We start from the raw sequence: 15,890 nt of genomic DNA, 5'->3' as shown, positions 1-15,890 counted from the left end.
TTGATTGGCATGGGGATCGGGACAGGGATGGGGATCATATTGATTTGGATCAGGATCGGATTGATGAGGATCAGGTTTGGGACAGGGATGGGGATCGGGACTGGAATCAGGATGGGGATTGATCAGGATCGGGATCGGATTAAATGGGATGGGGACTGGGGATCAGCATCAGGATGGGGATCAGGACAGGGAGGGGGATCAGGATCAGGACAGGGATGGGGATAGGGATTGGATTGATTTGGATCAGGATCAGGACTGGGATCAGGATCAGGACAGAGATAGAGATGGGGATGGGGGTAGGGATAGGGATAGGGAAAAGGGATAGGGATAGGGATAGGGATAGGGATAGGGATAGGGATAGGGATAGGGATAGGGATAGGGATAGGGATAGGGATAGGGATAGGGATAGGGATAGGGATAGGGATAGGGATAGGATTAATCAGGACCAGGATGGGGATCAGGATCAGGATGAGGATTGGGATCGAGTTTGGGATTGGTCCAGACTGTAAAGGGTGATGGCAAAAAATAGAGTGGCTTGTTACATGGGAAGACAGTGATAGGAGAAGGGGTAATGGTTTTAAACTGAAATGGGGGAGATTTAGATGAGATACCTGGGAGAAACTACCCAATGAAGTGTCCAAGGCCAGGCTGGAGCAGGCTGCACTGTGGAAGGTGTCCCTGCCCATGGCAGGGGTGGCACTGGATGAGCTTCGAGCTCCCTTCCGTCCCAAACCATTCCATCACACACCTGGGTGGGAAACTCTAGTGCGTTTTTGGCAGTCCGAGGAAAGTTTGCGTTGCTTGGCCTGAAGAAACCATTGAGAGGCGTCGATGTCAGGGCTCCAAACCCTGCTGGCCCCCCAAAAACAGCACAAGCCCCAAGCAACACTGCCCAACCTCACACTGCTCACTGCTCGTCCCCAGCCACTCCCCAGCCACCAGGACTGACCCCACAAAACACCATAAATCCCGGAAGCAGCTCCTGCACTGGGATTTTTAAGCCCTGTGAAAACACCGATCCACAATTTTCAGCCCAGATGAAAACTTCCAACTTCTTCTTTCAGCCTGATTATGTCACACTTCCCCTTGTCTGCCTGGAAGTGACTCTGTTGTCAGAGGCTTCTTCCTTTTCCCTGCTCTGGGCCTTTCCTCCCCACCACAGACACGATCTCCTCCTGTTTGCAGGTTCCCACCTCCAACCAGCAAAGACTGAAGGGATAAAAAAAGCTTACAAGCAATATCCCCCCCCCCCCCCCAACTTTTCTGATGCCCTGGAAGGTACCTGTTATTTCCTGAAGTGAGCTCAGACCTCCTGCACAGCGTGTGAGAAATGAGGGATAAACAAGGGGATAATGTCCTGTCCCACATCTGAAACCCAACTTCACAAGAACTATGCACTAAATGACACATGATAACGGGGCAGGAGATGCCAGCAGCCCTAATGAATGGTGGTGAGCGAGGCTGGAAAAATAAATGATATAATAAACCCTTGTTACATCCCCTTTGACAGAAATGAATCTTGACCCGGAACAACGGTGCTGCTTTCCAAGGGAAAATAACCAGGGTGAAGATTTAATCATGAGTCAGGAGGCCAGTGCAGGGTGGTTTGTGTTTGCTCTTTGTTGTTCAGAATTTGGCTTCAGCTGGTAAATTTTGTGGAAAAGTCGGGGATGGGGCAAGCAACTTTCACACAGAAATTCCAATTCCTGCCTCTCAGTGGTGGCTGGGAAGGAGCTGCTGAACCTCAGCTTCAGGAATTGGCAGTTGGAAGCCCCAAGGAGACATGCAAGGCTCTGGAAGAGCAGGAGGATCCTGTTGTTTCACCACAAAATATATCCAGGTTCTTCCCTTTGGCCTGGAGGGAATTTTGCTCCAATTAATTGGGAATGACTGGAGGCTCAGGTCTGTGCTCCTGCTGGGCGATGCACGTGTTGTCATTTTGGTTGGGTTTCTGGGAGTCTTGTTTGCTTTTTTATTGCTCGGCTCTGCAGTGGGGATGGAAAAAAATTCCCTGGGAAATCCTCATTGAGAAAGAGCAGATGGGCAAGGAAAAGTCCCCCTCTCGTTCATCCTACTTATCCTATTTATCCTGTTTTTTCCAGTGTCCTGAGGAACCTTTCCTAGGTCCTTTCCTAGGGAGGAAGGATTAAGAACTGGCTGTACCTAGAGCACAGGGTATAAAATAAATTTATTTTGTATTATTGTTATCATATTTTATGTTACTATATTTATAAAATAAATATAAATTTATTTTATCCCTCCCCTAAATATAAACCTGGACAGGAGAAAGTTCCAGGGAGAGCTCAGAGCCCCTTCCAGGGCCTGAGGGGGCTCCAGGAGAGCTGGAGAAGGACTGGGGACAAGGGATAGAGGGACACAAGACACAGGGAATGGCTTCCCACTGCCAGAGGGCAGGGATGGATGAAAAATCAGGAAGAAATTATTCCCTGTGAAGGTGGTGAGGTCCTGGCACAGGCTGCCCAGAGAAACTGGATATAGAAGATTAAAACTCGTAGCTGAAGAGAAGAAAAGCCCAATGCACTCTCACAAGGTGTGTGGCAGAGGAATGTTCTTTATTTTGATGTCTATATTCATAGAAAAAAAAAAGAAGAAGAACTGCATGCTTTGTTGCTCATCATTATTACAGACAGTGTTTGTACTGGGATAAATGAAATTAAAATAGCAAAGAGAAAACAGCCAGGCTGGTTGAGGGCAGTGGCTCCCCAGCATCCTGTCTCCAGCACAGGCTGGGATCAGAGGCTGGAGATAAAAGTAGAAGAAAATATAAAGTAGCTCTTTATGAATTAACGCGCCCAGGAGAGAAGCTGACCCAGGCACACCTTACCAGCCATACCTGTGTATTTGTATTTATTATTTGTATCTCTCTGTGCCAAAATAGGCAGGACAAATCCCTAAATCCGATTCCTTTCACTTCCAGCAGAGCCATTCCAAAGGAAATTTTTTTCCCAGAGGCTCACAGGGAAGAGAACTTGGGGAGGGAAAGGCAGCTGAGCTCCCCCAGCTTCACAGGGGGAGCTGCCTTGACACCCAGCACCTGGAATTGGCACCTTGGGAAGGAACGTGGGGATTTTGGTCACTCATCCCACCAGCACCTCACCTTTACTCCGAGATGAAGCAAACACCGTGGGTGAGCCCTTGCAAAGCCAGCAGTGTCCATGTGGGACACTCCCCGTGGGTGGAAATCAGGGGATCACAGAGCAGAATGTCGCGGCGGGCAGTGGCGGTCAGTGCCACCATGTCCCCAGAGGAGTGTCCTGAAAAGGACACAGCTGGTGACACAGGCACATCTGCAACAGCTCAGGGATTTCAGCTCAGCCTAGGGAGTGATTTCAGCTCAGCCCAGTGATTTCAGCTCAGTTGTGAGCTGAGCCTTCAGGGCGACGTGAAAGGAGAGACGGGGTCTTTGTCTGGAGGTTCCCTGCAGCCTTTACTCCGCTGCTCCCTCAAATGGATCCAGGGAAGAAGAACCAGGCAACCAGAGAGAGTGGAGACTTACTTGGGCATGCCAGGGGGCGGGGCTACACAACTTGGCCAATCGGGTGGAGGATTGAGAAATGAACCAATCAGGGGAAGGATTGAAAACGGACCAATCAGGTAGGGTAAAAACGAGAAATGAAGGATAGAAGGAGGGATAGAAAAATGGGCCAATCAGGTAGGGTAAAAAGGAAGGAAGTAGGGAAAGGACCAATGAGGTATAAGGAATTAACATGTTAACCACAAAGCCTCATGGGAGGAGGACATTTCCTTGCCCTGAGGGCAGAGCAGTCTCCTGGGATCTCTCCCTCAGGGGAACCACCAAATATTTGAAGCCTGAGGGTTGTTTTCTCTCCAAGGGAGAGCATTTACACTATTGGCACACCAGTGTCCACAGGAGGAAGGCTTGGGAAGTTCCAGGCTGGCTTTTCTGTCTCATGTCTGTCTCTCTTTCCTTCTCCATCCGGTTTTCCAGAGCCACCACAGAGGTTACAAATTCTCATCTCTGTCACTCTCACCCTCATTAAGTGTTCCTAATTATTTTCCCTTCCTTTTCCCCCAGTTTAATCCCATCTTTTCCTGTCTCATTCTCTCCCAGCCCCAGATTTCTCCCCTTCCCAGATGCAGTTCCTGTGGTTGAGAGCTCTTTGCCTCCCAATCCTTTTTAGGGCTGAAACACCGTGAGCCATCTCCCTCCTTCCTCGCTGACAGCTTTTCCACATCTTCTGATTCCCTTCCAATTCCTCCACATCTTTCCCAAAAAGTGGTGCCCAGCATGAAATAAAAGCATCCCAGTCAGGATCTGAGGGCAGTGGAAGGGTTAATTCCCATGTCTGGAAGGTGATATTCTATTTTATTCAATCCCAATGGTGGTTTTTTCCAACACCACAGAAGCACTGAGACCCTTCCACATTTTCCTACATTTTCCTACATTCCTTGCCATTTTTTTCTAGACTATTTCCCCCATGTCTGCCAGTGTTTAAATCCAGGACACAAGGAGATGGTTTTTACTGCACTTATAAGTGGTTGGTGCTGATGAATCAGCACATAAAATAGGCTAATTAATGAGTTTGGAAATAACTAACACCTCCCAGGCTTCAGTTTTACCCAAAGGGGTCATGTTTATCCAGAGACAAGTGCTAGCAAAAGAGAAATACATTAAAATAATCCAGCAATCCTACTACGACGTGGAGTAAATAGCAGGGGGAAAAAAAAAAAAACCCAGCACTTAGCAGGCTATTTTTTTCTTCATTAAACGTGATGAGCTCATAAAAACCCAATTAATTAGTCAGAATGATGTGAATGACTCGTCAGACCTAATTTTAGCAGCCTAAAGTTAGCCAGCATTTCCACAGCAGTCGTTTCATCTCCTTCTGCAATAAACGGAGAGGGATGAACATTTCCAGGATAAACTTATCCTGCTGCCCTCAGCTCCCTAAAAACCTGAGCAAGGTGGGGTGAACTCTCCTGCGGAGACAGCAGAGTTCCAGTAAGCACAGAGGGCAGGCAAACACTGGATTTCTTTGCTGCTAAGGTCATTTGAGATCAGCCCCTTGAACTGCGATGTGATTATTTTACATTTGCAGGGTAATTAAACACAACTCAAACGAGCTGCAATCATCAGGGGCAAAAGCATGATGAGGCATTGCTCACTAAATAATTACAGAGATGCGCAGAGCACGGAATTTGCACGTCACAGACACCTTTAGAGCATCAATGTTTTCCTTTTTTTTCCGAGTTGGAGCTGACAGAGGAGTTGCTGGATTTCTCCATGAAGGATCATTTTTGCACAGCCGTCTCAGACAAGCATTTTTCATTTTGATAAAATCACCCTGTTTGTTCTCCAGATCGATCTTTGTCTTTGCAAGGAAGCGCAGCACGCTAAAAAGAAGAGTGAAGTGAAATGAAAGAGGATTTGATATAAACTATTGCACAGCTCACTCCAGACATGATCTCCTCTAGGCTCAACCTGATTTGGCTGATTTAAAACTGGAGGTCTTGTTTTGATTTGTTTTTTACCTCCTGTATTTCTCCAGCTGCTGAGGCAGCAGCACTTCAGGGCATGGCTCATGACTGGGGAGTGAAAGCTCTCCAGCATCCCACTATGGATCCCATAGGACTGGGCAGGGTGTGAACAGGTGTCCAAAGCCACCCAGGAACACTGGGGTCAGTTATTCCTTTGTCTTACAAAGAACAGACCCACAGATCCCCCAGAGGACCTCCGGGATGAGGCTGCATTTGAGGAATCATCTGTTGGGATAATGGAGCTTCAGAGCCTCCTGGAGGGACTGGGAATGGGCTTTCCAAACCAACGAGGCAGCTTTGCCACCCCGACCCAGAGGGCACAGGGCATGGTCTGTGTGCCCTGCCGAGGTCATGCTGGGTCTGTGGGCATGGCCAACCCTGATCCCTGCAGGGGAAAGAAGTTCTCACAGGGTTTGCTCAAGTGCAGGGGTTCTCAGGGCATCCCAAGTGGAAGCTGCTCCCTTGTGCCCACAGCAACCAGTGCAGAGCTGCCCCTGGCAGCCCAGCAGGGTGTGACAGTGTGGGACAGTGCTTGACAGTGTGGGCACGCGGTCTGGAATACAAATACTGCTGCACATTGTCCATTGTTTGTATTCGAGGAGCTACAAGGGGACAATTTGTTTGGAGAGGTTTTAACGGCAGGAAAAGTCAGATCTGGGACTCTATGGAGAGCCTGCTCAAGGTCACGGCTGCTTTCCTGTAGGAATCCTCTCCAGGAGGCTGGCTGGAAGTTGTCACAGGCTCCTCAGGATCCTCACAACTGGTGACGAGGGCGACAGCGCTGAAGGACTTTTGGTTGGGCTTGATTTCCAGGGCAGACTTCTCCGCTTGCTTCTCCCGCGTCTTCTCGGCGCGGCTCCACTCCTGCTCCTTCCTGTCCAGCTGCATGGCGCTGCAGTGAGGGGCGTACACCTCCGTGGTCTCCTCGAACTGCAGGCAGTCCACCTTGTAGTACTTCTTCTTGACGTGCAGGACATCGTTGAACCTGTGGCCCCACAGGATCTCCCTGGGGACGTAGGAGCTCCGAGACTGGTGGGAAGTCCCCGTGGAGTCACCCGTGTAGACAAACGTCACCAAGATCTCAAAGTTGTCTTTGGCCAGGGCTTTGCGGTCCAGGCCGTACAAGGGGCTGTCGCTGTCGATCTCATGGACCACGGTGACAGGTGTGACCAGTATGATCTGGTCGTTGAGCAGCTTCAGGTCCCGGTACTCCATGGTCATCCTGCCCTCCTTGTCCTCCTTGTAGCGCAGCAGCTGGGCCCGCACCGAGCCCTCCACCATGTGGTTGGGCCGGAAGTCCCCGATGCGCCACATCAGGCAGAACTTGCCATCCCTCAGCCCCACCACGGCGTAGTAGCTGAAGCGGATGGTCTGGGCCCTCTTGCGGGCCGTGGCCATCTTGGCCAAGGCCGCCCCGATGATGAAGGTGTCGATGATGCAGCTCAGCACCGACTGCAGGATCACCATGAGGATGGCCAGCGAGCACTCCTCGGTCACGCAGCGGTACCCGTACCCGATGGTGGTCTGGGTCTCCAGGGAGAACAGGAAGGCTCCCGTGAAGCTGTGCACGTTGGCCACACACGGTGTGATCTCCTCGTCGCCGAACAGGTCCCCGTGCTGGACAGCGATCAGCCAGAACACCAGGCCGAAAAACAGCCACGACAGCACATAGGACAGTGAGAAAATCACAAACATGTGGCGCCACTTGATGTCCACCAGAGTGGTGAAAATGTCCACCACGTAGCTCTCCCACTCCCCGAAGATGTGCTTGAAGTAGACGTTGCAGCTGCCATCCTTGTGGAGAAATCTCCTCTGCAGCTTTTTCACCTCCTTCTCCGGGCTCTCCCGGCAGGTGCCGCGGTAACTGACCTTGTTCCCCTGGATATTCACAGGCCTGTAGCAGCCACTTTGGTCATTCACCTTCCTCATCTCTGCCTCAGCTTACAGAAGGTCCCAGGAGTTGTTTTCTTTGCTCATTGGAAATCTGCGAAATAAAGGAGAAAGCCTGTTTTTATTTGAATTTCCAAATCTGCCCCCATTTACTCCATGGGTAATTTTTGGAAGGGTGAAGGCTGTGACATCCGTTACACTACTTTGCCCAAAAGCAGGCCTGGAAATATGAGACAGCTACAAATTCAACCAGTTAGAAACATACTTAACCCTAAAATTTGGTCTGTAGATGAAAAGAGAAATCTAACCTTTGTGGTGACTCTATTGTGAGCAATTCCTTTAATGATCCCATGACGCAACACTACAAGCAGGATGAGCTCCCCCGAGCAGTCACAAATGGCACAAAACACTTAAATTTGGCCAAATATTGGAGGTAATTAATTACTTTTTGCAATTTTCCTCATTTTCCTCCATTAGGGAAAAAGAAAAAAAAGGAAAACCCCCTTATTTAGAGGTAAACCTTCAGTCACGTGGGCAGGGAAATACAGTGCTGGTGCGTTTTAACCAAAAACTGTATCAAACACACAATCATCCATCATTATTTATGTTCCAGCATTGCCCAGAAAAACCTGCTCTTGTGAAGTGAACTTGACTGAGATGGTGCTACAGAGACATGTTTGTTCAATTTGGAGAAAATTATTTACATTTCAAATGAAAAAAAGAAACCCCTCTGAGGTCCTGGAAAGCCTCTGAAATCTTTCCCTAAGGCAAACAAACAAACAAAAAAATATCCGGCTGCCAAAAATGATTAAATCTTGATTAATGAGTCTGAAACAAACATGGAGGGTGTTAATGGAAGTTGTGGGTGACACAAATTTAGGAAGTGATGCGGATTAGGACATTCCTCTGTCAGAGCAGAGAAGAACCGAGCAGTGCCAGTCCTGGGCCATATTTAGTGACCAAGAACAAGGATTATGTTAGAAATTGAGACCTCATCACCTGGAATCCAATAAAAAGCATGTCATTTAAAAAGGCAAATCCTTTTCCTGCAGGCCTCCAGTTCATTCCGCGACATCCCAACCATTAACACACAAACCAGTCAGAAAAATTCCAATTTTTTGCTAATTTCATGCTTCTAACTGACACTCCTAACGGGGGAAAAAAAACCCCAAAAAACCCAAAAAAACCAACCCTAATATCTTTGTGGGAAACCTGTCATTATTCTTCCAGAAACTGCAAGTTTTTGATGGAAAAATGACAAGCTCTTTTCCCATTTTTAAGCTGGTTTCAGAGTTCGGATGTAGGTTTTCAACGGAGCCAAGAAATCCATGGAAAATGAATTTAAGAAAAGTGAATTTCAGAAAAACCAACTTCCCGAGGGGAATTCTTTTCCTCAGGTCTTCATTCACTTTGCCTGAGCAGAAATGACTGCACACACTTCCAGGCAGAGGAGAGTCAGGCCCATGGAGTGTAAAATATATAGGATGGACTGGATTAACAGCCCAAGAACTCTCCCTCATCCAAGGAACAATGACAAGCATGCAGAGACATTCATCCAAAAACACTTAAAAGCCAAACATAGTTTCCATTTCTTTTTTTTTTCTCTCTTTTTTTTCCCCCTTTTTTTTTTTTTTCCAGTCCAGAAATGAATGTGACATATGGTGTCGTAGCCTCAGAATGTGGCCTTCATTAAAAAACACAACATTAATGTTTCCAAAAATACTTCTTGGAATAGGGTCTTTGGAAACATTCATATGACTTGCTTTACTCAGAGTTTTAAACAAACACTGCAGCTTGGTCTATTGAAGACACTTGACCCAAGATTTTCAAAGTCGTGTTTAACAACAAACAAAAACTGGAAACTGTTGAGGGTTGGGGTTTTTTCTGTGTTTTGGGTTTTTTTTAAGGGCCTCATAATGTGAGGTGTTAAAATGAAGTGAACTGTAATCAGAAGCCAATACGATCATAAATAAAAAGAGCCAGTGTGATCTTAAATAAAAACATTTGTAGGGTTTTGTGTTGAGGGGCTGCTCCAACCTCTGCTCCCTGACAAGGACAGGAACCAGGGAATGCTGGAGCTGTTCCAGGGGAGGTTTAGATTGGATTTTGGGAAAAGTTCTTCCCCCAGAGGAATGGGCACAGCCTCGAGGCTGCCAGAGCTCCAGGAGAGTTTGGACAACGCTCCCAGGGTGGGATTGTTGGGGTGTAAGGGCCAGGAGCTGGACTGGATCACCCTTCATCCCTCCCAGCTCAATATTCCATGATTCCACCGCTTGTCTTACTGACTGCTCCAAACCCGAGATCCTTGAAAACACTCCCAAACATCCCAGGACTCCCAAATGGACTCCATGAACCAAAGGCTCCTGAGTGGGTCCCGCTCTCTGCTGTCACCATGAGAAAATCTTCACATTTCCAAAACTGTGTTTCACTGGCACCACCTTCAGATTTTGGTGGGAAGAACCTTGGATGGACACACAACAATGCAGTAAAGGTCACTCTGATTTCCTGCTCATCTGCCACAACCAGGAGACGACTTTGGCGTGGAGGTGACTGGTTTTGGGAACTCTGACTCTGCACAGGGCTTCTCCTAAGTACAAGCTGTCATTTTAGAAATGCTCCCGTGGATGTCCGAGATGAGTTTTGGGCTGGGATACGAAGCCATGGAACAGGTTGGGATTTCCCAAAACAATCCAAAGTATGTCAGCAATAAAAAAGGAACGTGATGCAGAGCTCCCAAAACCAAAACCAAATATCCAGCCCTGGAGCTGGATGGAGCAAAAAAGAACCAGTGCAGCGCAGGTCTGCCAGACAAGGATTGCTCCCAGGACCTGAGTTAAGCTTCCTTGGCTTTGTTAAAACTTGGATTTCTCAGAGGCATTTGGCATTGCACAGTGGGGACTGCCCCAGGTGAGATAAAGCCCCAAACTGCACAGTGGGGACTGCCCCAGGTGAGATAAAATCCCAAATTTCACACAGCAGACTGCCCCAGGTGACCCAAAATATCTGGACACAATCTCCTCAGCCACTCCAAAGCATCGAAAATCGTTGCCCAGTATTTTGGTTGTGCTTAAACACAATCCAAACCTGCACTTTTCAAGGCCACCTCCTCAAGTCTCTGGAGTGCAATAACAACCAAAACAATTGATAATCATGCATCACGATTAATAACTCTGTGACACTGATGTGGCTCAGAACATTCAGGCCCGCAGACCCACCCTGCAGGGTTCCTGGATCCTGTAAATCAGGATTAGGATCTGTCCCTCGTTCCTGGGGACACCATGGAGCAGACACGTGATTTCCCTGTTCCAGACGAGTGCAGGGAGTTTGGGAGCCCAGAGGTTTCTCCCTCCCTCTGACTTCTGCAGAACCCTCAGGAGAATCTGATCATCACCAAATTATTACCGAAGGCCACGGAGTCCCAGCCAGACTGATGAACCTTCAACCTCACTCGCAGTCATTTCAAAAGCCTGATTTTTCAAACTGGAAACATTTGACACATCCCTAAGAAAGCCCCGCGATTCCCTGAGAGCTCCTGTTACCTGGTAAAGATTAACAAAAGGGGCTGGGGGAGGATTTAAAAACATTCTCTGCTCACTAAAACTCGGGGATCTGTTGTTGCAAATGACTCTCAGATGTTGCCAGGAAGCATTTTCACCTTCCTCTAACACTGACACAGAAACCCTCCCCGTTTTCTGTCTTGCTTTTACTTTCTCTGGGTTTTTTTCCTGGATTTCTGGGCATGTTTGTGCACATCATGAGCCTCCCCTTGCATTGCAGCACGGCTGAAGTTCACAGGAATTTTGCTCTCCGTTCTTACAAATGTATTTCCCCCTTTCAAATGGAAGCTTGTCAGAGATAAAAAGAAAGCAGCAAAGCCAGGCAGGGTGGTAGGAAGGCAGAAACAGAGAAATATCAAAAGGTTTATTTAGATTAAATGGCAGAGAGTTGTTCTAGATCATAAATGTATCAGAGTTCAGAAACCAGAATAATACTTAATTATGTAAGCCCAGGCCAGGATTTTACTGTGTTGGATCCTGAAATGCTCAGGGAGATACAGAACTGCTCCAAAGCTCTGTGTTCAGGGGCCTCCACGCTGAACCCCCAAACTGGTATTCTTTAAAACTTTTCTCCCCAGTCAGATACGGGAGGAAATTCCTGTATTCCGAAGGTCATGAAGGAGAGCAGTGGCAGAACCAGGGACCAACCCAGCGCCTGCTTTTACCCAGTGAAGAGCTGCCACAAAGCAAACACCGGCAGGAGCAGATTTTCTTATCACAATTATATTTTGATGTAGTTCCTCTTGAGCAGAGCAGCTGTGCCAGAACAACTCCTGATTGTCAGCTCGCTCAGAACAGTCACTTCAAAGCCTCGAGCATCAGGCTGAGCCTTTTACTGGACGTAATTGCCAGTTTAATCCCGATATTTGGAGTTCAGGGCTCAGTGTTTTGTGAGGATAATCCCTCTTGCACCGTAACCTAATACCTAACAAATTGCTGCTACACCCCTTTTATGACTCCCTTTTCCCATTGTGTAAACAATAGGGGTGGATTTTTGTTCGGTGACAAACTTCACTCAACAGCCTGTTTGTAAAACATTAAGCAAAACAATGTGAAGATCTGGGTTCCAGGATAACTCCGCTCTGAGATCAAATCAGAAAGAAAACAACCCCAAACCTCCAAAAGAAATTGGGCGCTCCCTCTCACCCCCCCACACAGAAGTGGTGTCTCTGTCTCTCTCCAGTGTTGCTTTAGTAATCACCTCAGTTTCCTGCTTCATTTTGGAAATGATCTGAAAGGTTTCCAGTTTTAGTCATTGTTGTGTAACCCTGGAAGGGTTTCAGCCCAGAGACCAGAAATGCGACAAGTCAGAACCTCGGGAGCTGCTTCGGGATTGGCTCCAACGCTTGTTCCTTAAAAAAAAAAATCTCCACCACCCACAAAACCTAAATAAATCTCTTGTAGGACAGCATTAAGGCTCTTCCTTCTTTCTTTCCTTCCTTCCTCTCACTCTTTTTGTTGCAAAAGGGCTTCTCCTGGTACTCACAGCCAGTCCTTCTGCTTCTGATGTGTCCTTCCACTATCCCAGGCTGCTCCAAGTTCAACCTGGCCTTGGACAATTCCAGGGATCCAGGGGCAGCCACAGCTGCTCTGGGCACCCTGTGCCAGGGCCTCCCCACCCTCACAGGCAGGAATTCCATCCCAAAATCCCAGCTAACCCTGCCCTCTGCCAGGCTAAACCAACATATTTAATGTTTTTTAGCTCAGATCCCCACAGGTCACTGAAGGGCAGCTCTGCAGGGGGAAAGGGAACACAAAATCCCCTAAACTGACCCCAGAGCCAGATCTGGGGGAGCAGGGGTGTACGAGAGGGGTTCCCATGTCAGGGCATGACCAGGAGCACCCCAGCTGTGCTGCCTTCACAGCTGGAGCCCGTCCCAATGGGAGCTTCACCCCCACACCCACAGTGACACCTTGGATGCCACCGGAGTGAACTTTTTAAAAGGCTCAAATTTCCCTTGAAAAGCAAAAATTTCGTTCTTCCCATCCCTTCAGCTGAGGCAAGTGCGTGCTGCAGGTCACCAAGGGCTGCAGCACACAGCTCTGCAGACATCGCCTTGCAGCTGACTCCCGGCCCCTCCCAGCATTTTTTTGTACAGAACCTTTTCAGCAGCAGAAGAAAGTATTGCAAGTAAAAATAAATAAATAAATAAATAAAATAAGATAAGATATATTATAATGTGTATTAATATTTATATATTTATTATATAAATAATATATCTATTAATACTGTATATATTATTTGAAAGTAAAAGAAATAAAACACTGGATGATCTTTAGGGTCCCTTCCGACCCAAACCATTCTCATTCTAACACACCAAGCAAAATATGACTTTTTTCTTAGACTCCTCATCCAATGCCTCCATACAGACAGAGACCTAAAGTACCAATATCAAAGTGCTAATTGAGCATTTTAGGGACCGGACGTAGACACCAAAGAGCAGCAGAGCTTTGCAGAGATTTTTGAGTCGCTCAGTGGTGCCGTGATCCCCGCTGGAACAACTCACAGCAACAGAGATATTGGCATTTAATTTGTCTAAGTGAAAGCAGATCTGCTTACAACAAAACCAATTAAAAAAAATAAAAATGAAGATGTTTGGCCCCTTAAAGTCAGAGAGGACAGACTGGAAGCTGCTCCTTGCTGAAGGCTGGTTCCCCATTTTGGAGCCACAGGACGGGTTCAAAGGGAAGCAAGTCCTGCTTCTCCCACTCAGAGCAATTCCCAAAATCCATAGAAAGCTGTGAGTGTCTATTTGAATTTATTTGCACTGTGTGCACTGCAGGGCTTCAGCCAGGAGCCAGCACTGGAAACACTGAAATACCAGGAGAAATGGAAAGTGCTGGCAACTGGAAGCTCTTGATCTGGGGCCTCGCTGCCATTCTTTGTCCCAGACACTTTGGCAGGGGGGAAACCTAAAACTGTTCCTTTGGGGAGTCTCTTCCTCTCCCCAACCCTCAGCTCCAGCAGCTCCTGCAGGGAGGGGACGGGACCCAGCAGGTCAGTCAAATAACTTGGTGTTTTAATCTTGCTTTAATGCCGCATACACTGTTTCATTATGGGATTAATTCTCACAGTTCTCTGATATGGCAATTTGTTTGGCTCAAATATTCCTGATGTCTGTTGTCTCAAATAGCAATTCAAGACTTTCCACTAATAAGGAAAAGTGGTTTTTTTTTTTAATGTTTTATTTTTCTGCTTGTGTTTAGGCAGAAAAATATTTTGCAAAAGATAGGAATAAAGCTGCAGATGACCAGCCTGTTTTATTTTCACTGACATCACACTCAGTCTTTCAAAACAAAGTCGTCTGTTGCATAGGATGTGCAACAAGTGGAGATTCATTTTACATATTTAGCAAATATCCACATTCTTGCTGTCAAAGTGTCTCTCATGGGGCACTGGCTGGGGGCCCCAGTCTGCCCCAGTGCAGCTGAACCTGAAGTGGGACTGAACTGGGATGGCCCAGCAGGGAAACAGAGTGAGCAGGAACGCGGGAGCCAAGGCTCAGCCTCTATCCCACACTGGAATGGGGCAGCCGGACCCCCCAGGGGTCACTGTCCTCCCTCCTCCTGCCTGGAAATTCCTGGTCCTGGATCCCTTCCCATCAGCTGAGAGCATTTTGATCCTCAGCTGACAGGACCGAAGAGTCTCCATTTCTACTCAAGCTCCTGCAGTTTCAATTCCTAAAGCTGTGACAGCTGGGACACGTCCTAGAGCTGAAAACCATGGAATAGTTTGGGTTGGAAAGGACTTGAGAGATCATCTTCCAACCCCCTGCCGAGGGCAGGGACACCTCCCACTGCACCAGGGTGCTCCTGCCCCATCCAACCTGGCCCCAGACACTTCCAGGGATCCAGGGGCAGCCACTCAGAGATGGAACAGCTGAAAAAAAAGTATTTTCCATCCAGGCTTCTCACTTTGGAAATCAGTAACCAACCTACTCCTTAATTCAGCAGGCCCCTGGGCTTGAATGCAAATTAGCTGTGAGGCAATCAAATACCAGCGCCAGCACTAATTGGCATTTCCTCCTCCCCTGACTCACGGGTGTCTGTCCTGCTGATGCCTTCGGTTTTCTCTTCCCAGTATTCCAGGTCCTGTGCTGCCCAGGGGTGCAGCTCTGAGCTCACAGTCAGTGTCACTCAGCTCTGCACACAGCAGGGACACAAAACAAATCCTTTCCCAAAGGGACACCAAGGACAACTTTCAGCCCCAAAGCACAAACAAGGCTGGCTGGAGGGAGGAACAAGAAGGATGGGACCTCACAACCTGCAGCTGCCATTGGACAATTCAACCCCAAGGTGCAAATGGACCAAAACTCATCCAAGTGTCACACCTGGTGACCCTTTGTCCATTTGGGGACCATTTTGGGCCCACCTTGGGTGTAGCCCTGGCCAGGCTCTTGTCCTGCCCAAGGTGGATCCTGGAGGCCTTTGAATAAATCTCTGCTTTATTCTCCAGCTCTGTCCAGCCTCTGCTCCAGCTCAGCCTTCCCAAGGCATCGCTGATGCCCAGGGAAGTTTCATTCCCACCCTTCTGCAGATTCCACCTCACGCTTCATGTCATGGATTTCCCGCAGCCTTCAGAGACCGAGCAGAATTCCTCGAGGAGCTTTTCGTCCCCTGGCCCTTGTTGGCCAGGAGCAGGAGAACAGTTTGTTGCAGCTCTGAATAGCCATGATGTAATTAATGAATTAATGTAATCAACAGTAGGTGAGTGGCAGGGCAGGAACAATGACAGAATGAGATCAGAGAGTGCTGAGCACTCATTTCACAGAGCCAACACCCTCAGCTCCGTTATTCACTGCTCTGCCCCTTCCCAAAGCACAGCAGGTTATTAATAATCTGGGAATCTGGGGGCAGGCAGGAGCTGATATTCCAAAAGGGTTCTTCCAGGCTCGGGGACAACTTCCTTAACGTCACCCCGTG

The 15,890-nt window shown here is 47.9% G+C and overlaps 1 protein-coding gene across 2 annotated transcripts in view; it reads right to left on the bottom strand.

Moving 5' to 3' along the window:
- Window positions 1–2,223: 2,223 nt before the first annotated feature.
- Window positions 2,224–15,890, bottom strand: part of KCNJ16 (potassium inwardly rectifying channel subfamily J member 16) — a 35,903-nt gene continuing 22,236 nt past the window's right edge. For both annotated transcript variants that reach the window (XM_066200585.1, XM_066200586.1), the window contains one exon: window positions 2,224–7,504. In XM_066200585.1, coding sequence (XP_066056682.1) covers window positions 6,169–7,449 — 1,281 coding nt within the window. In that variant the 5' untranslated portion in view covers window positions 7,450–7,504 and the 3' untranslated portion in view covers window positions 2,224–6,168. The remainder of the gene's footprint in view (window positions 7,505–15,890) is intronic.

This window comes from Chamaea fasciata, unplaced genomic scaffold (genome assembly GCF_029207755.1).
Source record: "Chamaea fasciata isolate MVZ Bird 193981 ecotype frontalis unplaced genomic scaffold, bChaFas1.0.hap1 SCAF_19, whole genome shotgun sequence".
Classification (NCBI taxonomy): domain Eukaryota; kingdom Metazoa; phylum Chordata; class Aves; order Passeriformes; family Sylviidae; genus Chamaea; species Chamaea fasciata.
This window is presented reverse-complemented; position numbering and strand designations above follow the sequence as displayed.